This window comes from Silene latifolia, chromosome 2, assembly GCF_048544455.1.
Source record: "Silene latifolia isolate original U9 population chromosome 2, ASM4854445v1, whole genome shotgun sequence".
In the NCBI taxonomy this organism is placed as follows: Eukaryota; Viridiplantae; Streptophyta; class Magnoliopsida; order Caryophyllales; family Caryophyllaceae; genus Silene; species Silene latifolia.
Genome location: NC_133527.1, coordinates 198,868,164 through 198,893,818, shown reverse-complemented (window position 1 = coordinate 198,893,818; position 25,655 = coordinate 198,868,164). Strand labels below are relative to the sequence as shown.

The window sequence follows — 25,655 nt, the reverse complement described above, 5'->3', positions numbered from 1 at the left end:
GGGAGGGGTTTAAATACCGTAATCCTTGGACACGCCCCGAAATCCGGATTAGTCGGCCCAATGTGGTTCGGATTACCGGATGGTTTAGACCAAAAAAAAAAAAATCACAATTGTCATCAAAATTCCAATTGATACTTATTCATCACAAACTCACAAAGTCATCAAACGTCCAATTTAGTGCTTGTTTGGTTCATCCAGACATTGAATTCCCGAATTAATTTGCAACTCACGGGATTTTAACTCCCTTGTACAATTCACATGAAATAGCAAAAATATGTTTGGTTCTAATATTGTGTTTGTTCGGGGTTCGTCCCCTCTATTGTAAAAAAAGAAAAAAAAAAAACTCTGTATTTACCTTTGTTGGCTTTGTATAACTTGGTTCATTAAGTAGGCGATTTTACATTAAACTAGTTTTCTTGCCCGTGCGTTGCACGGATATTAAAATAATGTGTGATAAATTTCACAATAAATGGAATATAGACATATAGTACATCGTTCATGTCTAAGATTTTATGTATGCCGCATGACCAATAAATAATTCCCGTGTTAACATAATATTGACATAAGAATAAAAGAGTGTTTGATTAATAAAATACTTTTTTTTAGGAAAATAAAACCAAAATCAAGTTTATATATATGATACTTGGACTGATAGTTTTTAGAATTTGTTCATTAATAGTTTGTTTTTCAATTGGTCAAGGAAAACAATAATATCTACTCTGCATAATCAACTCAATGATGCAACAATTCTCCTTCTTTCGAATAACAACCATAATTTAATCATTGCTTAATCAAATTGTAATTATGTAAAATCATTTAGAGGTAGGTAGAATGTTATATATCCCGGTCAAACTATACAAGTACGTTTGAATGTGAATCAAATTCCAACACAATATTACACCCCCTCCCCCCTTTTTCTCTCTATAGCAATAGTTTTGGACCTCATCTTCTCATTTGAAACAAAATTTTTCACGCAGACCTCTATTTTTGTTCCCTATTCACACACATGATCTAAAACAATCTCATCCCTTGAAAGATCGATCCTTGTCTCCGAAACTTATCTCAAATTTATCCAACCAAGCGAAAAACTAAACCCCTACTTCTAGAAAAATCCACCATCCAATGGAAACTAACCCTTTCTCTCGACAATGTTTTTTTTTAGGAAAATAAAACCAATATGAAGTTTATATATATGATACTTGGGACTGATGAGTTTTTAGATTTTGTTCATTAATACCTATTTGTTTTTTAACTGGTCAAGGAAAACAATAATATCTACTTTACTTAATCAACTCAATGATGCAACAAATCTCCTTCTTTAGAATAACAACCATAATTTAATCATTGTTGGATCAAATGGTAGTTACGTAAAAACATTTACAGGTAGTTAAATGTTATATCTCCCGGTCAAACTATTGACGTACCTTTGAATGTGAACCAAATTCCAACGCAATACTACATGACTGGGGTTGCTTATGACACATCACTATAACAATAGTCTTGCCCCACATCTTCTCATTTGAAACAAAATCCTTCACGCAGACCCTTATTTTTCTTCCTTATTCACACACATGATCTAAAACAATCCCATCCCTTGAAAAATGGATCTTTGTCTTCGAAACTTCTCTCAAATTTATCCAACCAAGTGAAAAACTAAACCCTTACTTCTAGAAAAATCTACAATACAATGGAAACTAACCCTTGCTCTCGACAATGTTGTTAGAATTAAGATTTTACTTTAATTTGGATTGATGGGGGTCAAGATTAAGTTTATCAGTATGATCTTTTGAGGTTTCTTGTTATTATTCATGTTACCTATATGTTTTAATGCAAGCGATATTTTGCTGATAAATAACCTTATTTATTATCACTATCCTCGTTAAACTCATCACCCTCCACAAATGCACCCTCCCTCCACCCCACTAATTTACTCGCAAAATAAAACATCAGCCACTGTGATTAGTTCTAACTACTTGAAACAACCTCCAATCCACTACCACTATCACTACCTTTCTGCCACATTTTACATCTAAGAAGTCATAAATCACATTCAGCTTCATGAAACACCAATCTTTACTCTAGATAATATGGATCCTCGTCTCCCTTATCGAAGACAATTTATTTCTCCTTCAACAAAGAAAAGTTTAAGAAGCAATCTTCCCTCTTATCCCTCTCCCTTTCCCTTCCTAATCTTTTTCTCGTCCCCTCCCCGACCTCCATTCCAGATACTCAAACAAAGTGTTTGGGTACTATGTTTGTAAACTAAATAAGTTTGAATATTTTATATATACACGAACTTTGCTATTTATTTCATTTTGTATAAATAAATCTTACTACCTCCATCTCATTTTTATTGTCCTTTTTTTCTTCAAATTTTATTTTCTCATAATTATTATCTCCTTTCTAGATCTACTAAGGAAAAACTTTAGTCAATCAACCTCATTCCCACTCGAAACAACCTTTAGCCCACTACTTAATCCCCTCGGTTCACACATAAAACGGTCTAAAATGCAAAGCTTTCATCTTTCTCTTGAAAAGTCCATCTAACTAACAGAAAACTATCCGCTACTTTCTGAACTTCATCACATTTACATCCCGTAAAGATCAAGTTGAACATGAGAAAAAAAATGCAGAAACTCAGGTTTTCTTTGATAACGACAGATTGAACATTTTTTTTAGCATTTTGAGAGTTTTTACACTATTTAAATAACAAATGTGCTATTTTGAGTGTTGATCATCGACATATTGAAATAGTAGACTGTGGTGTAATTTCCTGTTTTACATTATGACCTTTAATTAGTATATTATAAGAAAATAAAAAATTGAGTTTTTTTTTATCTCCGACGAAATTAAAGATCAAACTTTATCTTTATCATATTTATAGTTAATATTCTTCACTTAAAATATATAAATTTAAGCAAGTTCAAATAAGTTAGCTAAAAGTTATAAATCACAAATTGTACGAAGCAGTAAAATCATTTTTTTCATTAATATGAAATAAATGCCATAAACTTCATGAGAATATTAATGCGGTAGAGAACTATAGAAGAGTTGACAAGTACGTGACCCCCTTTTAGGTTTAAATTTTTTCATTTATTTTTATATTTTTGCCTAAAGGTGGTTAAAACATCGTATTATGCATGACGAATATGTCTCACCCTTCCCCAATTCGTATCTCTCCCGAAATTATAGTGATGATGTTCTCAATTTACACCCAAAAAAAATTATAGCATCAACAATAATTAGTTTGTTCCATATAATTGAATAATACCGTTTTTTATGCATGTAAATTTGTCAGAAGAAAAGCTTGAGAGAGACGGTCTTCACTATGTTAGGGAAAGAATACTCTTACGGTCTTACCCTTTTATGTGTTTATCATGACGTTTTTTTTAATGTTGATCGTTGCTTGAATTGAATCTTAACCTTATACATATTTCTATAATAAGTGTATCTAATTTACCTTCAAGCCTCATTCAAATCTATCTTATTACTCGTGGTACCATTTTTACTTTAAATTGTAAAACAATCGCACAATAAAGTTTTTCAAAACATTTACTCATTTGTCATAATATGATATTTCGATTCGCATATTAGCAGCAACTTTCTTTATCTTTTAATACTCCTTGAAAAATATGTTCCGGGTGTAATTCCGAAGCAAGTATTGTTACCACTCGTGGCTTATAGAATGATGTCTTTGATCGAGTCATCCTTTGGCCTCTCCTGAAACAGTGAACAAACTGAGGGCTCGGCTTTTGCCGAGCGTACTCACTCCGACGCTCAAGTCAGTAAACTTAAGAGGATTAAGTTTATGTATTACTTGGCTAAATATATTGTAGAGAGATAAGGAAGATATTACCAGATTATGAGGTGTTTAGGTTCTTTTTTGGGATCCTCTCCTCAATGAGGGTTGAGGAGTATTTATAGACTTTCACCTTTTGTCACGTAGTGGCCAAGTGGCCAAGTGGCTAGCAGGTGGATAGACCGTTCTACCCTCGGCTGAGGGACCCATGGCAGGCCGGCGGGCCCCGTTGACTCGCCGCCGAGGGGCCTTGGATATGAGTACGCGGATATGTTCCCCGGCTGGCTAGTTGTCCCAGCCGAGACCCAAGTGACAGGCCGACAGGTTGCGTCGGCTAGTCTGTCTAAGTCGTTGACTTGCTGTGGATATCTTTGACCTTGCTCAATATGTTGACTCGGTCAGCGGATGCAGAATATGCCCCATCAAAATAGATATCAAACTTTGTACTTATCAATAATTTGTGAATATCTTATTTAATTTTTGATTAATATACTTTTATATAATGACAAATGAATGTAAATAATATAATAATAAATTATATCAATAGAAGTTGAAGTGTATTGTGAGGGAAATAACTTTAAAATTAGTAGGAGAAATACATATGACATTTGAAAAATAAACTTCGTATTATGTATAATTAAATATGACATTAGCAATAACAAAAGACGTAGGGGCATATTTCAGCGTTCATTTTACTCTTTACACGAGTAAATTACATGTAGTACGTATTATGCATGCACATTTGTCACAACCCAGTTCGGCCTAGGGCCTTTTAGCCTCATAATACCTCATTTTTTTAATCGGAAGTTGTCATAAAATTGGATATTATAAATATATTAAAGGTTTTTTTTCCTTCTAATTTAATAAAAAGTGAACAAATACTAATGAATAATTTTTTAGTATTAATAAATTGTAGATAATTAATTTATTTCCTGTTTCTAATAATAAAATTGTAAAATAATTAATTAATTCTCATTTCTAATAGGAAAATCATATTCCTAATTATAATAGAAAATTTTTAAATAATTATTATCTCCTAATTCTAATAGTATAATTAGGAAAAAAAGTCTTAATAAATTGTTAATTTATTTCCTATTTCTAATAGGAAAATTGTAAAATAATTAATTTATTTCCTATTTCTAATAGGAAAATTCTATTCCTAATTATAATAGAAAAATTTTAAATAATTAATTTCTCCTAATTCTAATGCTAATAGTATAATTAGGAAAAAAAAGCCTCATTTAGTTATATACTAGATTTAATTCCCGTGCGATGCACGGGCCTAAATGTAATACCCATGTCTTCCTCAACTTTTTGAAAAAACCCAGAATAACATATGCAATAAAGAAAAGATAAGCGATTTGGCAGGCATATATGAAGCCATATGAATTTTAATTTGTTATGAAAAACTAAAATGAATCAAAAGTACTTAAAATACTTCACATAAACTTTTGTAGTTCACCTCTTAGAGTTGGCCATTAGCACGAGCTGATCCGGCCCGGCCCGGCCCAGACCCGTCTTGGCACGTTATTTTATGCAACTTGACCTGACCCAGCCCGGTCGGTCTTGGCCTCTCCTGGCCCCGGGCCTGGTCATGGTCATAAAATTCCATCCCGGGCCGGCCTTGGCCCGTCATTTTAGCAAAAATAATAAGAAATAAAAATAAATTGGTAAGAGCCGACAGCCTGGCCCGTCCTTGGCCTGCCTCGGGCATGGTCCGGGTCAAGCATATCCCAGCCCAGCCCGCCCCTCCCCCTGGCCTGGCCCGGGTCTGACCAGGAGAACTCGGCCCGCCCCCTGGCCAGCCAAACCCGGCCCGAGTACAGGTTTATCATCTCATACCAAAAGATCGTACAAAGTTTTCCTTCCCACTGAATTGTCACATTGACGTATAATTATCTATTAGAACAATATTGAAAATTGAAACTTAATCTAAGTCGCCAATTTATATTAATTTTATGAAGAAAACGAAAATCTTATAAAAGGTTGTGATTACAACCGGATGTAAATTACTTAAAAAAATACGATAACGATTAAAATAAACCAAAAATTAAAAGATCACATCGTAACTAAAAATAATCTAGAGAATAATATAAAATAAATAGCAGTATTAATCTCTAATCATAATAGGATTAAGAGCAGTTTGTATATACAAAATAAAAGAATGAAATTGCTCAACATGAATTGATCTAATTTTTACAAAGCGTCAAAGCATATATATATACACAAATTGTAGCGGTTAATGTCTTATATGCAAATAAGACTCTCGGTAGAGTTATTGTATGTTGATACCTCCTCTAACTGTTAAAAAAAATTGATTGATTAAAACCGTTTTAATTTGTGTCAAAACTCGGTGTGCCAATATTCACAGTTCTCTCGCTCCATCTCTAACACAGTTGCGGTACTCGCCGGTAACTCTTTCTCTCTTCTTCATTTTTCATTACTTTTATTTACAATACTCAATTAATCCTAAGATTCCTAACAGTATGATCTAAATTCTAAATATTGCAGTAACAATCATAACAACAATTACACTAATTTTCTAGGGTTTCATCATCTACAATCAAATCAAACTATGGATTGGCAAGGTCAGAAATTAGCTGAACAATTAATGCAAATAATGCTGTTACTCAGCGCAGCAGCAGCATTCCTAACTGGTTATGTACTTGCATCTTTCCAAATGATGATCATCATCTATGTATCCGGCGTCGTTTTGACTGCTTTCATGATTATCCCTAATTGGCCTTGGTTTAATCGTCATCCTCTTAATTGGCTTGATTCTGCTGATGCCGAACGCTATCCTAAGCCGCAATCTGCTGCTGTTTCTTCTAAGAAGAAATCTAATAAGAATAAGTGAATGTTTTGGAATTAAAATTAGGTATATACTTTATGATGAAATTATCAATTTGCACTTTTATATGGTTTTTGTAATGTTCTTGTTAAATGTTGGTAGAATTGTGATGGATTTGTTCTGGATTTTGACTCGAGCTTGAATTTATACTCCCTTTGTCCCCGTCATTTGTTTACCTTCTTTTGTTTTTTTTATTTGGGTGGGTGTTTTAACCAAAGGTAAACTCGGCTTGTTCGAGGATAGTATTAGGTTTTATTTGGTTTATGGATATGTCATGATTTAATGCTGGAGGAAGAATGTTAGTGCCTGAGCTAGCGTCAGAGCTCTATGATTCTATGCGGAAATGTAACTACTTTGCTGGCCGTTTTGCTTATAACTTATCCAGTGAAGGTGTTAGGGTTAGGGTTAGGGTTAGGGTGTTTTACGAATAGGGATTGCTTTGGAGTGTTGTGACACAATTGAGCTTCTTTGTATGGGGTAATGTGCGTAGAATGGCGTAGATATTGTTGGATTGAGTTTGTATCGGAACATCTCATATCCCTTGATCATTACCTTTTGAGTTATGATCTAAACCATGTTCTGCTGTAGGCATTAAGCAGTAAAATTGAGTTCATGCTGAATACCTTTTAAACACTAGGAATTTTGAAATCTTCTCACGTTTCAGAAGTCAGCTGCATTTTTAGCTGTTCCATTGTTCGATTTCTGGAGCGGTTAGTTTGTGTTCTCGTTTTCAATAAAGTCAAATGATTCACTATATTTTGAATCTGGATTATGGTGGAATAAAGGAAAATGGTTAACTAAATTTACGGACATGCAACCCCCCTTGACCCTCATTTGAATGAGCTCATGAGGCACTGTGGTACTGTGAAGGATCTAATTTGATGGTTAGTTTGTGCTATGGTGACTATGGAATTGTTCTAAGATCAATTGTAGTTCACTTCTTTAGCTATCATCATTACATGATCTGAGAATGAGTGGGATCTAAGTGTGTAAATAATCCATATTGAGGTAGCGCTGTAGAATTGATGGTGAGAGAACTTAGAGATTCATTGGTGGCTACTTCTGTTGCTATTGTTGCTGTAAGATTGTAGTATGAATAGGATCTAAGTTTGTAGTTAATCTCGAATCACTGTTGATAGATGACTTCTGAATTTCTTTGTTATCTCCCGTTTTTCTGAAGGTATATTTGAGGTGGAGGAACTAAGATGAACTTCTATAAAGTAATGCCGGCCCCTTCTAATGTGGTAATCAAAGTAAACAAATGATTGGAACTGAGGGAGTATAGCGGTGTCATAGTAAATTCATAGGACGATAGACCTTTTATGCTACATTCTTCTCTTGGTGAATGGTGAGGTATTAGTGGTGTTTATGTTTGTGTTTTCGGATTTATGACCTTAATACTGAAGGATGAAAGTTAGTGCCTGAGCCAGTGTGAGAGTTCTGTGATCCTATGAGGAAACATCACTACTTTGCTGGCTTTTTTTGCTTGTAACTTATCTAGTGAAGGTGCTTAACGTGCTAGTGTTGGGATGTATTACGAATCGGGTAGGAGTGTTGCGACACAATTGAGCTTCTTTGTATGGGACAATGTGCGTAGAATGACGTAGATATTGTTGGATTGAGTTTGTAGCGGAACATTTCATATCCCTTGATCATTACCTTTTGAGTTACGGTCTAAACCAAGTTCTGCTGTAGGCATTAGGCAGTAAAATTGAGTTTATGCTGGATCTTTTGCTGTTCCATTATTAGATATTTGAATTGGTTAGTCTGTGTTTCTATTTTCAATGAAGTTAAATGATTCACTATATTTTTGAATCTGGATTATGGTGGAATAAAGGAAAATGGTTTACTAAATTTACGGACATGCGATGCAGGAGCTCATGAGGCACTGTGATATTGTGAAGGATCTAATTTGGTGGTTAGTTTGTGCTGGGGCGACCATTTAATTGTTGTTAATGAAATTTAAGATCAATTGTTGTCCGCTTCTTTAGCTATTGTCATAAGATCTAAGAATGAGTAGGATCTATGTTTTTAAATACCGTGTATTGTGGTGGACCGGTGGTGCTGTAGAATTGTTGGTGAGAGAACTTAGAGGTCCAATGGTTGCTACTTCTGTCGCTCGTGTTGCTGTATTATGAGTAGAATCGAAGTTTATAGTTAGTCTATAAACATTGTTGGTAGATGACTTCTGAATTTCTTTGCTATCCCCTTTTTTTTCTGAAGGAATAGTTGAGGTGGAGGAACTAAGATGGACTTCTATTAACTAGTGCCGGTCCCTTCATTACTCTCTCTATCATTTCATTTCCATGCGTTTGTTTGAGAAATATTTTCAACAAATTGAACAAACGCAAGGAATTGAGATTTTGAAGATCTGATTTTGTGAGAGGGTTACTATCCGTCTATAACTATAGACGGATAGTGACCGTCTATAATGAGAATACAAATGCCTTGATTGGTGTCACATTTATCATTATTGTGTGGCCTTGGTGAACTCTGTGTAATTGCATTACTACTATTTACAACTCACTTGGTGTTGTGGTTGATGAGATATTTTCTGCGGCTTTGTTAGCAAATGACTAGTACCTGAACTGTGTGTGATGGCGGTGGTCCAAAAAGTTTTTTCCCCGGGTCTGGATGAGAATATTATGGCTATTTTCAGTATTAAAATTCACAGATTTTATTTTATGGGCTCAAGTACAAGTGTACAACCCATGTGAGGTAGATAAGACAAAAGCAGAGTGCCTAGGGAGTAGTAATCTGTTTTGTCTTATCTACCAATATGGGTATTATTTGATCCGTCGTAAGCTTGTGACGGATATGTCCGTCACAAGAGAGACTTGTTATTTTATATGGCTTAAAGATTAGACAATACACAAAAGTTTTCCCGTGTATTTGGAGCCTGATTCTTATACATCGATAAGCCTTGACCATTTTGCGAACACTACTTGCCTCCTTACATACGACTTTGCACGACATTACTAGTATCTATGTTACGCTTAAATGGCACGTTAACTGGATCAGTGGCAACTGGCAAGCTTTTAACAGTTCAATAAACATTCTGTCCTTGTTTAGATAATGATACATTTGATTTACTGTTCTTTTTTAAAATCAGTTAGTCAGAAGATTTTTTCGATATATTGGTAGTAAATTGCTTGAAAGTCTGCTATGAAATCATCTTAAGTTCATACTACTATTGACTTGATCCAAGGTTACCGAGTCCTTTAATTAAGATGTCCGTATCATTTGTGTACAATCTGTACATGTATTTGGAAAAGTCCGCCATTACAAGAATGGATTTAATCAAAAGACGAAAAATCAAACGAGTTTTAGAGAGTAAGTCAATTTTTTATTTTGTGTCTTAATATTTTTCCTTTGTAACACATCATTAGCTTAATATCGATGTATAAATTGTCACGACGATGGCGTGTCACATGGTTTTTTAGATGATCAATTAAAATGGTGAAAAAAAAAAAGAATTGGAATAATTGGAATTGGTGGATGGCATGCTTTTGGATAAGATTTTGTCACAACTCTTTTCATGGTTGTGCGAATTTAAAATCCTCAGAAAAAAAAAGAGATGAGAAAACAAATAATTACGATGAATTTGCCACATTGTTCTTGACAAGGGCAATCTCGTATTTCCATCTCGTTTAATAATTCTATAATTTTGATGCAACCTTTCTCCTTGCTCCTTTCCCGACCACATTATATATAGTACTCGGCGTAAAAGATAAGGACTTAATTAAGGATTGTGATTTTGTAAGCTTCCATATTACAGAAAATAATACTCCCTCCTATTCATTTTAACTCTCTCCTTTCAAAAGGACACGCAAATTAAGGGGAGAATTATTTTATTGTAAAGTATTGTGGTGGTGTAAGGTAATTGGAGAGAGGGGAGATATTATTGTGAGGTAAGATGATTAAAATAAGTATTGTTGTGGGATAAGGTGATTAAAATAAGATAAAGTATGAGTATTGTGGGGTATTGTTGTGGGGTAAGATGATTATAATAAGTAAAAAACTTTACTAAATAAGGAAAAGGGGAGAGTTATATGAATAGATGAAAAAGGAAAGGGGAAGAGTTAAAATGAATAGGAGGGAGTAATAGAAAATAATCGCGAGGAGGGTAATTATGTGCTAAAACAATTAATTTGTTTTTTTTTGTGTGTAAAGGGAGTAATAAGAGCAAGTCCAATGGTAAGCGGATACCTTTTAGCTTGACAAATCCACATCATATTTTAAGCTATAATCATTTTAAGCAACTAGACTATTCCAATGGTTTAGTTACCTTTTATATTAGCTTGACATGAATCACAAATCCTAGAAATCAAAAATTAAAAATAAATCAAATAAACCTAATTTATGGAACTAATTTTCCTATTGGTTGTTTTGTATGGTGGGTCATTTAAGCGAAGAACAATGAAACGGTTTAATTCTTGGCGCAGCCCATCCTGAAGGTGTTCTCCATGGTGTAGAAGATTAATGCAAAGTTATGCGCCCCTAAACCGCACTTGGACTTGCTCTAAGGGCGAATGAGAGATTTTGATGCTTGTGGGCATAAAAATATCACCGTTTATGATTATAACAAATAAACTAGTTGACATCTGCATAATACAATCAATCTATTTAATGATAAGATTAATGCATAATTACATGAATTCTGCAGTATCTTTAAAAATAATAATCAATTAGATTAAATTAATACGGACGATGATGTAATGATGTATACAAATCCCGATCATCAAGCTGATGAATCAACGCTATCGACTTCTCATATTTTTGTAATGCATGAGAATTAGGAAGGAAGACATTTACTCTGTACTTGCATAACTCTAGTCTGTACCTAAATTATACTGTAGTATTTAAATAATAGACGGATCAGATCGATGACAATTAACAAGTAGTGTATTAATATGGTTAATTAACGCAATACGTATAATTGTGCGTGTAAGTTGTGGAACACAAATAGAAAATGGTACTAGTATAATAGTAATATAGTATGTATGTAGTTGAATACAGAGTAGCAGAAAAAACAAATACTACGCTTTCCAAGAGGTAAGGTCTTCCACTCTTCCCATATCTTTCTTTATTGTATTCCTGAGGCCTTAGCCTCTGCAATTTCGGTTATCCCGTCTCTCTTAATACCGTCTTAAATTTATAAAGTATTTAAAAGAAATCATTTGCTGTAATTAATGTTCATTACTAATCGGGTATGTAGTCATATAGATTGCTTTAGATATGTTTCATTTTTATTAATAATCCTAAATAATCAGTCTTTTTAAGACCGTCTTAAGTTTGCACCATATCTAAAAGAAATCACTTGTTACTCATTATTAATTGGATATATAAATTGCTTTAGATCAGTTTCGTGCTTATAACTTATGATAGATTGTCACATTAAAATTCCAAATAAATCATCTCTTAATTTTTACTTATGTAACAATTACGTGGCATTTAATAACACCACCACAAGTTTCAAAACCTAATCACGAACCAAAGATGTCTTAGTCTAGTGGTTAAGACGGAGGTATTGTGGACATTAGGTCCCGCGGTTCAATCCCCTCCCCTCTATCAGAATGCCACTAAGACGCGCGATTGACCCAAAAAAAAAAAAAAAAAAAAAAAAAAAAAAAAAACCTAATCACGAATACCTCTTAGAAGAGGTGAAATCCTAATAACCGATTCAACAACGCAAATACATCATTAGAAACAAATTGTTGGTACATCAAAATTAATCAATACCGTCCGTCATTATATTGTTAGAACAATTCAATAATCAAACGTGAGTCTTGACTAATTCAATAGGATTATCTGTTACAAAACCGTCCAAACAAATATTAACACTAAAATAATAATATGAAGGGTGAAGTAGCTAAAGGTTGTTGTTGCAATCCAATCCAATGCAACAAGTAGCACATTTAAAGGAAGGCCAGGTACGCTTGAAAATTCCATCCCATGAAGTTCTACTTATTGGTGACATCCTCATATTTGTACAATTGTACAAATATTTGGTAGTGATCGGTTGAGTGAGAATATATACTTTGTTCTAGCAACTTGATACATAATAAAGTGGGCATATGAATATTCTTTTCCCCGATGAGGAAACCTACAACCGTTATTTTTAGTGCGTATTGAGTAAATTCCCGAGCAGATTTAAAAGTCTGCAAATTACGTATATCAAGTTAATGACTTGAGGGTGAAAGAGTAGAAATTCTTTCTATATTGTCCTTTTTTTCTGGAATTAATTGTGCACTTTCTATCGAAGATAAAGAAAAGGAATGAAAATCCAATATTGGCCTTAGAATTCACTTTTTTTCTCCATCTTGATTAAATTATCACTATTTAATTTAAGGTTGCACAAACTAGTTATTTCATCAACTTTTTCTTAAAAAAATCCTAGAAAAGGATGATATAGGTTATGTTTCATTCACTCGTTTTTTTTCTAAAGTCGCTTAAAAAAGTACCCTATCCAATTTCAAGGCCAAACAACAAATATACATCGCTATTACACCATTATCCGATTTTCAGCCGAGACTGGTTCATCGCATACCAGTAGCCTCATATGTCCTCCGTTGCTCCACAAAATTTGTGCACCCGCTTTATCTGACACGAGGAACCGTCCGTGCAATTTTCGGACATTTTTGCTTCGCGCCCCGGGATACCGAAAAACGTGTATTATACACTTCAATTTGAGCCGTGCGGGAGATTGTACTGAACCACATTTTTTTTGCTCCCAGTTTTTCTACCACGTGTCCGAGGTCGCTTCATATGATAACCGATTCAATTTCAGCCCCAAATAAAAAGTATACAATCCTTTTTTCATGATTATCCGATTTTCGACCAAGGTTGGTTTAACGCATACCGAGACCCTCAAATGTTCTAGTTTCTCCTCAAAACTTGCATGTCCGCTTTATCTGACCTTAGAAAGCGTGTGTGCCATATATGGACATTTACTCTCCGGAACCTTGGAATCCTGAAAATCATGTATTATACATTTCAATTTGAACTGTTTGGGAGATTGTACTAGACCGCATTTCTTTCTATCCAAATTTTTCTACCACGTATCCGGGGTCATTTCAGGAGGTACCTTATCTGATTTCATGCCCAAAAACAAGTATGCCTCGCTTTTCCTCGATTATCCAATTTTCAGTGCGAGGCTGGTTTAGCATACCGACACCCTCAAATAACCATCGTTGCTCCTCAAAATTAATGTAGCCTCTTTATTTCACCCCGGAATCTCTAAAAACCGTGTATTTAGAAAATTGAAGTTGAGCCGTTTAGGAGGTCGTACCAGACCACTTTTCTTTTTCTCCAGGTTTTTCTACCCCGCGTCTGTGGTCGTTTCAGAAGGTAACTTATTTAATTTTAGCCCCAAATGACTAGTATTAATCCATTTTCAAGATTATTCGAGTTTCACCCAAGGCTGGTTTATCGTAAACTGGCACTCTCAAATGCCGTCCATTGCTCTTCAAAATTTTTGCGGTCGCTTTATCTGATTAGAGAAACCATCTGTGTGATTGCCAGACATTTTCATTACAGGACCTTAGAATTCTGAAAAAATTTGAGCCATTCAGAAAGTCGTATCGGAAATATTTAGCATTATGTTGTTATCCACGTAGGATACTTTGTCATATGATGAAATGAACGTATATTTCAACAACATTTGCAAGACATTCAAAATATTGTATCGATAATTCGTTACATTGAGGTGATGGGGATTTGGGAGGCCATTGTTCGCAAAAAGATAAGATAACGTAATCATCAATATATTCTTTTTGGTATATTAAAGTTTAAGTTCAAGAGTAGGTTTTACTCATCAGTTAATTATAATAGGGCAGATCATCGGCCTTTTTGAGGAGTTATGGTGTATTTACAGATCGGCTGTTAACATGGGCTATATTTTAATCCAATCTGAATCGAATCTCTGACTTTATGGTCAAAAGGTGGACTTTTTATCACTGAAGTTAACCCTTATTAATACTTAATCATCAAATATATTCAAAACATCATTTTTCCTCGGTATGGAATATATTGATGTATGTGGATAAGAAGCATTTATGAATGTATACCATACAAACTTAGATACATTATATTCCACAACGCTTGGAACTTTGATCGAAAATGAAAGGGTGTATTTAGCACGTTAGGGACTACCTAAAACAATGACACATTTAATTTAGCAATTTGTGAATTCGTCATAAATATCATTCTTTGACGTTAAGAACACCTATAAACTCTTACGAGACAGTTTTTCACTAATATTTATGATATAAGTCGCCTATAGAAATCAACTAATTAAAAGAAGAAAAAGACACCGAGATGAACACTTAATCAATTCTTATACCATACACCCAGGTGTATGGTACATCATACTCCTACTCTATTTTAATTTTTAAAAATTTCATAACTTAAATTTGATAAGTTGAAAAAACCAAGATGCAGTTTATTATTCTACTCGATATGCGTGAAAATTCTTATCCAGAATAAGCAGAATATGTAGAATGGTAAGATCGAATAAGGCTATCTAAAGTTTGCGTGATTTTTTTTTGATTGATTCAACGTATTAAAACTTTGCTACATTTAATTGGATTCAGACCAAAAAACATAAAGAAAAATCGCAAGTAGTTTTGAGCTTTTGCCTTAGATGGATAACGAGGGAATTCACAATCATTAGCATCTCACGAGTGTTGTGTGGAAGCGTGTCGATACCTTTTGTTTGGACTAAGTCCTTACGAATTTATTTTTGGGCTCATTTCTAAAGGTTTCGTACTATTATATTTTGTGAACAACTTATAAAAATACTTCACTTTTACACTACCGATGTGAGATATGAGTTTGCACCCTAGCAATGTGCATGTTAGGTTAACCATCAGGTATATATTTCGTATGTGATGGCATTAAACCACGAATAAGCTCATCGTATATGTGATAGCAATTACCATCTAAACCCCGAATAACTAGGTTATTGAGGGTGATGGACTCGTAGTCAAGAAAACAAATAGCCTTATTATGCTACAAATATATAACCCTATAAGATCGTTCCTAAAAAAATCAAGTGGTGTTAGTAACGATGGTAATTTGGTTAAACGGAAGGCTGCGAAAACAAACGATCCCCGAAAGGGGTGACTTTACATGTCCCATGTGGTGGTGCGGGAATCGTGGGGGGACCGTCATCAAAAAAAAATCGTTCCTAAAAAGCAAAAAAATAATTATTAATAATTAGTGAGACACAAGATATAACACGAAAATAGAACAAGGATCGAGATTCGACCTTGATAAATTGACATTCACCGCATGTAGTACAACATGGTTTGATATTACTGATGGAAGTTTAATTAGTGTACTATTAATGTGACTAAAATAGTAAAATTGTGGGGGAAAAGTATAGTACTGAAATACTAACAAGCTGACTAAAGACTGACGTGTCGGTTGATATGGTTTATCTTCCGAACAATGAGGTCCTATAAATACACGACCTCCCCTCATTTCATTATTTCATTACATTCTCTATTTCCATTTCCATTTCTCTTTCCTAATCTCTTCCTTTTTTTGAGCCCTTCATTTAATCAATATATATATTCAAGGTAACTATTTTATTTTTATTGTTATTATTATTATTATGCAACTCTTGACTCTTAATTTTCTTGCTTAGTTCATTCTATTTTTGAACATTTTCAAATTGAAATGTCTTTTGATATATTAGTTAAGTCGAGTTATCTAATACGATAAAGTCGATAGGTCATAGGTTCGAATCCCTGATATATTAGTTAAGATGATGAGTTATCTAATACAATAGGTCATAGGTTCGAATCCCAGATATTTTAGTTAAGATAGTTATCTAATACGGAGTATGATAGATCATAAGTTCGAATTCCCCTGCACATTTTGTTGCTTCATATTGGTGGGTGCTTGATTGAATAAGTTTGTTTCATTCTAATGTCGGAAATTCTTAGAATCTCTGATCAATCTGATATGTTGTTATTCATAGCTAAATTGTTTGACAATTTCTGTTTGACCTGCAAGTTGTCTTCTTTATTTGATATGAGTTGCTTTTCTGGGATTATTATTTGTTGTGTAGTTAAAATGTGTATTATTATACTATTCACTTTCATGCAAGACTTTTTATCTTGTTTTGTGTTATCTGTATTTTAAAAAGTTCGATTTAGATCTCTTTTCTACCTTCTCCGATCACAATTGATTAAAATATCCTTATTTTGCTTCATCCACTTGCCTTTTGACTCCACACGATATATACTAAATTAATTGATTGTGAGAGGCAGGGGCGTTTCTAGGATCTTAGGTATGAGGGTTAAAAAAAATAAGAAATAGAAGAAATTTTGAGAAAAAAACAAGCAAAAAATAAAAATAGAAGAAATTGTTTTAAAAAAAAACAAGCAAAAATGGATAATGGGTTAAAAAATTGATAACATGAAGGTTTAAACCCCCAACTACAAGTACCACATGCAATCAGCTCTCCTATCATTTTTATCACTGAACCAAGGCCTTCTTATTGAAATATGTTGCTCTATATATTACCCGTGAGGATCCCCTGTCCCACTTTTGTGTCTCATTCTGTGTCCCACTTTATACACATCTTGACACATCACTTGTTCCAAATAAAAAATATACAAGAAATATGCTAATGTGTTGATGTGTCAAGATGTGTATGAAGTGAGACACAAAATGGGACAGAGGATCCTCACTGATATATTACTCCCTCCATTCAATTCCAAATGGTATGTTTCTCTTTTGTACACTATTCACAAGTAAGAAGAATCTTCTCATTTCCTCCCAATATAGAAGATAAAATATATTTATGTGGGATTTTGTTTTATTCCTCTTTAGGAGTACGTTAAAAATATCAAATTTTTATAATTTTTAAAACAGTGTAGCTAAAGATATTTACGATGTTAAACGTGCGTAGGCAAATGTGAAAAAAGAAATAAACCATTTGGAGTTGAATGGAGGGAGTATAAGTTTTTGATCAGTGGGGGTTCAATTGAACCCCATGAACCCCCACTGAAAACGCCACTGGTGAGAGGATAAGGGAGAAGTGGGAGAGAAGGTGCATAGCAATTGGTGACAAGATTTCATTTGGGGACGATCCAACGATTCGGGTTTTATCACGATAAGTAAAGGTAAAAGCTGGTAAAGAGGAGAGTGCAATATAATATTACATTGTGAGAGGGAAATTGACTCTCCATTTCTTTTCCATTTCTTTTAGGAAATGGAGAGGATACATACTCATTAGCAACCCTCTTAAAAATATGTTACCCTGTTATTTTCCCCATTGATATACTCACTCGATCTCTAATTAAGATCCACACCTCTTATGGTATAAGAATTACGAAGTATAAATGTCAATTAACTTAGTTGATAAAGTCATAACCATTGACACTCATGACCTATGACCTGGGTTCAAACTTTGTCAACATCAAAATCGCCATACAGCTCCCTTTATAAAAAAAAATGTTTACTTTGAATACTCATTAAGGATTATATGAATGTGTAGACTAAAAATGTAAGCTGAGAGATATGTGGGGTCACAAATCACATGAACCAGGTACAATAGACAAAAAATAAATAAAATAAAGTGTGAATCTTATTGTGAGACCACTTGAAAAGGAAAGCGTGAATCTTATTCCGAAACGACTTGAAGAGGAAAGTGTGAAACAGAATATAAAATGGGAAAACAAGATACAAATTTTTTTGGTGAGAAAAGTGATAGGGCACAGAAATAGTAAAATATGTCAATTATTTGATATGGAAGATGGTAACTTGTCTTGCATATGCAATGCTCTTTTATGTCTCTAGTTAGGTAGGTAGCAACTGGGTAGGTAAGGAGCCTCCTTGAGATTTATGCTTCTGTTTACTTTTATGGTTTTATTGGTGGGTTGTTGTGGATCAATACCTTTGTGGCTTTGTATGAGACGATCATACATGTAAGACCAACTCCGAATATTAATCTATTCCTCATTTAGTTACTTGCATATGATCAATGGGTAAGTCCCACGTATAAGACGTACAAGTTGTTGAATCATGTTCATACAATAGCACTAAAATAATTAATTATCAATATTTCGTGGATAAATATTGATAAATCAGTTTTTTGACCTTTGATTATATATGTTTTTATCAAATAAAATACTATATTTAGTGAATTTGTAGAATCTTACGATTCTACGATCCGATTCTACCGATTCGATCCTAACCTCCCCATCGATTCAAAGTAGAATTACGATCCTAACAACATTGGTGATCATTGACTGAAACTTCATGTCCTGCTTATATGTGTGTGCTGATACTCATGATTTAGATCGAGATTCCCGATATTTTAGTTTGGCGTGACCATATTAATGTGCAAATCGATTGCTTGAAGCTCAACGGCGAGCATAGGGCTTTTGAAGAGCATAATGGATGACAATAATATCCCCACACAACTTAGATACTCCGTAGTTATTAAAAGTAGTTACTGAAGGTTTACTCGAATTAATTGATCAATGGTATATTACGCTAACTTGTGTAAAACCGTTTTACACAAGTATATTAACAATAATAATAGGGAGGCAATCTCTTGCAGCAATAAATTCCTGCCATACTATGTGACTCTTTTGAATTGCTTCAAGATATGGATAAGATAACATTAAAAAAGATGAACATATCATACATGGACGATTTGGTGTATTGTACTAATAAGTGAGACGGTCTTACGCGTGAGACCATTTCATTTGAGAATATGCACTTGACTGAAATGAGGGGGTTTTGATTGAGCTTTGTGAAATTCCCTCTTTTGTTGGCTAAATAATAATTTTGTTATCTTGGCAGATTGCGACGTGCTTGGTCATATAACAGTTATTTTCCAGGCATAATGGATGTCACTGCAGGATAAACTCTCTGCGTTCCATGGCAGTGACCGGTATTGATTCTGGATACTCCCTGATTATGATTGTCTGTGTCCTTTCTTCCTTTAGTCCATACGAAAGGCTCATAATTTCGTTTTGTCGAAATAGACTGTTTTTAGTATCAGTGACTGCAAACATTAGTGCATCAGTCCAGGGCTGTCAATGATATGAGCCGGCTCGTTGAGCCCTCGGAATCGGTTCGGTCAAAGCTCGGCTCGTGCTCGGTCAAAACGAGCTCGAGCTCGAGCCGAGCTTGGCTAAATACGAGCCGAGCCCGAGCTCAGCAAGGCTCGGCTCGGCTCGGAAGCTCGTTTGGGCTCATTTATAAAAAAATTTTGTATAATCTTTATGTTGTAGTATTATGTATATTTCAAATTATATGTTATTTAGACATTTATATAAGTATATTATGATATGGAATTTTTTTAGTATTTTATAATTTAGTTGTTTTTCAAAAATATTTATAATTAATTAGATTTAAAAAGTGAGAAATTGAAAATATATAATGACAAAACGAGCTCGATTCGAACTCGAGCCGAGCTCGAGCTTTTCCCGAGCCGAGCTCGAGCCTCAATTTTTTAGGCTCGACAAGCTTCGAGCCGAGCCCGAGCTCGAGCTAAAAAATTCGAGCCGAGCCCGAGCCCGCTCGTTTACACCCCTAGGCCCCGTGCATGCATATAATGTTGTTATGGAACATATTATAGGTGATTGGGCAATGCGCGGAGAAAGATTAAGCTCAAAAGCACTAGAACTTGGCTCCGATCTCTTTGGAATAGCAACGGAACATCTTAAGAGCAGAATTTTTGGAATGGCCTATGGAGTTGATTGTACAAAGCAAAAAAACTCATCCATACATAAACTGCAATTGATTTCACCTTCTTCCGTTTTCATTCATTGGTCGCTTAAAATCCCTATATCTGATGGATATCATGAACTTCTTTAGCTGTAGATTTGTTAGTAGTTATTGAATTTTTAGATTTTCTCGAGTGAAAATGCCTGGTTTTAATAGTGAAAAGAAAAGGTTAATAGAATCGGCTATGTGCTGCTCCGTTTTGGTCCAACAACGTGTGCCAAGTAACATAAAAGGCACACCATTTAGTACTCGATATCGAGTTTCTGATGATCGGTATGTCCCCATTCTGCCGGGGCTTTCTGATGATGTGGCAAAGTTATGCCTTGCACTCGTCCCCCGATCAAATTTCCCTGCAATGGGTGCCGTGTCTAAGGGATGGCGATCATTCATACGAAGTAATGAATTGATTACCATCCGGAAACAAGCCGGGATGTTAGAGGAGTGGCTATACGTGTTGACCATCGACGAGGGGAAGAAAGAGAGTCACTGGGAGGTCTTGGATTGTTTTGGAAACAAGCATCAAGTGCTTCCGTCTATGCCGGGTGAATTTAAAGTAGGATCAGGAGTGGTGGTTCTTCATGGAAAACTGCTAGTGATGGCAGGATGTTCTGTCTCTCAGGGGGCTGCATCTGCTTCATCCGACGTTTATCAGTATGATTCCTGCCTCAACTGGTATGTCACTATTTCCTTCCATTTCTTTGATTCCCTCACCCCGCCACTCGTTATAGTAGAGTTAATTCTGCTAGATTAGTAAACCTCATTGTTATTTTGATGGTTGGAACAGCTGGAGCAAGCTGTCAAACATGAATGTGGCTCGCTTTGATTTCGCCTCAGCTGAAGTTGATGGTATGATCTATGTAGCCGGGGGTTATGGAGTAGAAGGTGAGCCACTATCTAGTGCCGAGGTCTACGATCCTGACACCGATAAGTGGACAGAAATCGAGTCCCTCCGCCGCCCGAGATGGGGTTGCTTCGCCTTTGGGTTCCAAGGGAAGCTTTACGTCATGGGTGGGAGGTCGAGCTTCACCATCGGGAACTCAAAGTTTGTTGATGTGTACAATCCCGAGACACATACTTGGTGTGAAATGAAGAATGGTTGTGTTATGGTCACGGCTCACGCTGTTCTCGGGAAGAAACTATTTTGTATCCAATGGAAAGATCAAAGGAAACTAGCCATCTTTAATCCGGAAGACAATTCATGGAAGATGGTCCCTGTCCCTGTTACCGGCAGCTCCAGCATTGGGTTCAGGTTCGGTATACTTGATGGGAAGCTTTTGCTCTTTTCTTTGAACAAGGAGCCTGGTTATCGAACGCTGTTGTATGATCCCGAGGCAGCCCCTGGCTCCGAGTGGAAGACCACCAACATCAAGCCCTCAGGTTCGTGCTTGTGTACCGTGACGATCAAGGCATAAAGGGAGAAGATGGAGCCATAATATACTCATGTTGTATTTCTGTTTATTTGATTGTTTTGTTGATACTGTTTCGATTTATCAACCTGTACCATGCGCGCAACTTAGCCCTTTTGGTTCGTTTTGTTTTTTTCTTTTTTCCCGGTGACTTCTGATTTTGACTAGTGTTCTAGTCACTGATGTGTGGGTAGTTTGTACATACATTTGTATTACTGTTATAAAAAAAAGATCAATAATGAAATGTATTCAACGACTCGTTGCTTCAGTTTCACGATTGTGCTAGTCCATACGCCTCCTTCGGGTGAGTATACAAAAGCTTGTTTAATTTGTTCCACTATTGGTCCCATTGTTTTCTACTTTGATTAGAAGTTAGAACAAAGGAAGACAGATGCGCGTTTTGATATACAGCATTTGCTATTCAGTGTGACGGAACCTCAATTAGAGATAGAGGCTGCTGGTATATCAGACGCGCGAGTTCCTGCGTTTGCTGTTTGTAGAATACTTGGTGCTTTATTGCATTGTCAATGCAATGTGTATTTGAGTCGTGTATTCTACACCTTCTTCCGTTTTCATTCATTGGTGCTTTATTGCATTAGGGCTTGATGTTGACGGCTCTTAGAACCGCGAAGAGCTTTTAAGCCGAGTTTCTGAGAATGACAGAAGGGGAAACTAAAACATATTTCTGCAACTGATAGTAGTTCACCAAATAGGAGACACTGCAAAAATTTTGGAAATTCTGGTTGTCTCTTTTTACAGATATAATTGCGAATTCAGGAAATTCTGTTTGTTGTGACAATTTTCTTAAACCAAATCCTTTTTGACAACAGCAGTTTTAGCATATAACATGCACACCTTTTAGCTAGAAACTGGAAAATATGCCAAATTTCCAAGTAATTGGACAGTTACATACAGTGGTGGAGCTGGGGGTAGCAAGGGTCCTCGATCTGGCGGTTGAGATTTTCTAAGTTTTTAGTTAGATTTTTTGAATTTTTTTCGAGGGTACCTTATATTATTACTCATCTGTCCCCTCCTAAAATCTCCCCTCCCCCACCCCATCCCAAGCTCAAATCCTGACTCCGCCACTGGTTACATAAATATTGTATTTGTAGTTTCGTACTCTAATTTTGCTTGATTGCGAGTTTATTATACCGTTTGAGTTTTGACTAATCTGAACACTTCACTGAGAGTCTATATGGTTTGAGGTTTACGATACCAACTCACTTAAAAATAACTATACTCCGTACAATATATAGAACTCTGTTCGACAGAATCAAAATAAGAGATTTTTTCACTCCTTGCAATCATTTTATTAGGTTACAAACAAATTACTCTATACAATCTAAGTATTTGAACCACAAAAAATGGAGTGTCACATTCAAAATCCAAAGAAAATAAATAAAGAAGATTATGTTATAGAAGGTGGTTAACTCATATAAGTGTCAGCATGAGAAAGACTTGACCCGAATACGGCAATTTGGTGAGAGGTCCACATTCACATAATTAATCACATTTAATGGAGGGGCCATCCCCAACACTATGTATTGTTAGACTAATTAGGTAAGATGCTGAATTAGTAGTAGCACCACTCAGCAATCAGAATCTGAATATCTTATAATTAACTCTAAATTACATGTATCTGTTGCCATTTTGAAATTTATGTACAATATGTTTGGTTAAAATTGGCCCACATTATTATATTTTCAACTTTAATCCCACTCTTATTATAAAGGGGAAATGACTGGAATATGTCGATATTACATCGGTTGTTTGCGCGTAAAACTCGTGACCAAAGCCGTGTTGGCTCGGCTAGGACCCTCCATCCGAGCTTAGTTAAAAAGGCCGCATTTACTTGCCTCGCTGAAACAATCCCTAGGCCACCAATAGATTTTGGCTTTTGTAAATTCTCCCAAGACACAAGATGGATCGATCTCTTGCTATCATCTCCGCCCCATAAAAATCTTCGAGTTTTCTTATCAATAGTGTCACATATAGAGCGTGGGATTTTAGCCGATTGCATACTATAATTGGCAATTGTATTTAAGGTAGATTGTACGAGAGTAGAACGTCCCGCTAATGATAACCGCTTGGTGGCCCATCCCGCCAGTCTCTTGTTAATTTTTTCCTCGGGATTTTGTCTCACTAACTTTTTCTCCCGATGCCCGACAAAAATTATCAAGCACGTACCTTAAAACAAGAGCTTGATCCTCTGTGGCTTCGGCAAATAGTACCATGTCATCGGCAAAGAACAAATTAGTTATGCTTGGTCCATTGCGACAGAAAGTAAACGGTCTCCAGTTGTTATTACGTACTTCCTGGTCGATAGCTTGTTGAAGCTTCTCCAAGCACATGACGAATAAATACGATGACAAGGGGTCGCCTTGCCGGACTCCCCTCGTTGGGATAAATTGATCAGTTGGTTCTCCGTCCCAAAGAATCCTCATTCGAGTAGAGGATACACACTCCATAATAACATCTATCATTAATTGAGGAAAGCCCATATCCTTGAGAGTGTCGTAAATAAAACCCCAACGAAGCCGATCGTACGCTTTCTCGAGGTCGATTTTAATGGCCATATAACCTTTTCTTCCCTTGTTTTTTCGCATTGTATGAATCGCTTCCTGGAAAATAACTATATTGTCCGTTATTTGTCGCCCCGGAACAAACCCACTTTGCGTTTCTGAAATAACGTGTGGAAGAACACGTTTTACTCTATTTGCCAGTGATTTACTAATGATTTTGTAGGCTACATTACATAAGCTGATCGGGCGGAATTGGGTGACTAAATCCGGGTTATTCACTTTTGGAATAAGAACCAAATGCGTGTCGTTGAGTCCCTCGGGCATGCCTTTTCCTTCTAGTGCTTTTATAACCATGTCACATAAAGAGGAAGAAATAAGATTCCAATTCTTTTGATAAAAAAGAGCTTGAAAACCGTCTGGACCCGGAGCCTTAAGTGAACCCATATGATTAATAACCTGCTCTATTTCAGCGATAGAAAATGGTTTATTTAGCCACTCCCAATCATCATTATTCCAGCCAAAAAATGGTATGTCCAACGTATGGGCAGGAATAACAGAGCAATCTAAGACCATAATTCGAGGTACAGCTAATGCAGTCGGTAATGGAAGGCGTACTTCATTTTGGAACCACGCATGGGTTGACGGAATACGTCCGTCTGATTATATTTTAACACCTATACCTGAACAGATTCAAGACGTAACCGTGAGCGATATGTGGTGCGAAAACAATGGTTGGAAGTGGGACGATTTCTCTAATTACCTGCCGCAAGATGTTCTTCAAAAAATGGCCTCTATTCATTTAGAACCCGACCCCGAACTCGAATATACCTTGTACTGGTCAGGTACTACATCTGGGAAGTTTTCTATTAAGTCTGCATTGGGTTTCCTAAAGGGCGATGAACCTTCACTCTTACCCGAGTCTCCGGCATGGCGAATGATATGGCGATTACCAGTCCAACAACGCATCCGAATGTTTCTCTGGCTTGCGGCCCATGGCCGTCTTATGGTAAATGTTAACCGTGTGATAAGAAACATGGGTGATAACCCATTATGCCCCCGCTGCGGTAATGAGGAGGAGACCACATAACACTTGTTAAGGTCTTGTCCCGTGTCTAGGCAAATTTGGAGCCTGATAGGTGTTCGAAATTCAAACACGATCTTTTATAATTCCCATTTCCCGGCTTGGATTGATAAGAATGCTAGCAATGAAGTTCTAAGGTCCGAAGAAGATTGGCCGATGCAATTCGCTATTTCGTGTTGGTGGATTTGGAGATGGAGGAACAACATTGTGTTTGGAAGGGACAACGAAAATCCAACAGCCC

At 35.8% G+C, this 25,655-nt stretch overlaps 2 protein-coding genes across 6 annotated transcripts; both read left to right on the top strand.

Moving 5' to 3' along the window:
• Window positions 1-6,120: 6,120 nt before the first annotated feature.
• Window positions 6,121-8,891, top strand: LOC141644394 (signal peptidase complex subunit 1-like). Of its 4 annotated transcripts, none has more exons than XM_074453917.1 (3): window positions 6,121-6,210; window positions 6,311-6,677; window positions 8,525-8,891. In XM_074453917.1, the coding sequence occupies exon 2, from the start codon at window positions 6,375-6,377 to the stop codon at window positions 6,654-6,656; it is 282 nt and encodes a 93-aa protein (XP_074310018.1). In that variant the 5' UTR covers window positions 6,121-6,210; window positions 6,311-6,374; the 3' UTR covers window positions 6,657-6,677; window positions 8,525-8,891. The 4 variants fall into 4 exon arrangements, with proteins under 4 accessions (XP_074310018.1, XP_074310017.1, XP_074310020.1 ...); XM_074453919.1 differs by having other exon boundaries at window positions 6,126-6,210; window positions 6,346-6,677; XM_074453916.1 differs by lacking the exon at window positions 8,525-8,891 and having other exon boundaries at window positions 6,311-6,812.
• Window positions 8,892-9,042: 151 nt separating this feature from the next.
• On the top strand, window positions 9,043-22,083 carry LOC141644393 (F-box/kelch-repeat protein At1g67480). Of its 2 annotated transcripts, none has more exons than XM_074453915.1 (4): window positions 9,043-9,095; window positions 19,193-19,566; window positions 20,257-21,077; window positions 21,190-22,083. In XM_074453915.1, exons 3-4 carry the CDS (start codon window positions 20,545-20,547, stop codon window positions 21,815-21,817), a joined length of 1,161 nt encoding a protein of 386 aa, XP_074310016.1. In that variant the 5' UTR covers window positions 9,043-9,095; window positions 19,193-19,566; window positions 20,257-20,544; the 3' UTR covers window positions 21,818-22,083. The 2 variants fall into 2 exon arrangements, with proteins under 2 accessions (XP_074310016.1, XP_074310015.1); XM_074453914.1 differs by lacking the exon at window positions 9,043-9,095 and adding an exon at window positions 16,140-16,234 and having other exon boundaries at window positions 19,476-19,566.
• Window positions 22,084-25,655: the final 3,572 nt, after the last annotated feature.

Coding starts and splice junctions, on each gene's coding strand:
- LOC141644394 (XM_074453917.1), top strand. CDS start 6,375: ATGGATTGGCAAGGTCAGAAATTAGCTGAACAATTAATGCAAATAATG.
- LOC141644393 (XM_074453915.1), top strand. CDS start 20,545: ATGCCTGGTTTTAATAGTGAAAAGAAAAGGTTAATAGAATCGGCTATG. Junction 21,078..21,189: donor TATGATTCCTGCCTCAACTG/GTATGTCACTAT, acceptor TGGTTGGAACAG/CTGGAGCAAGCTGTCAAACA.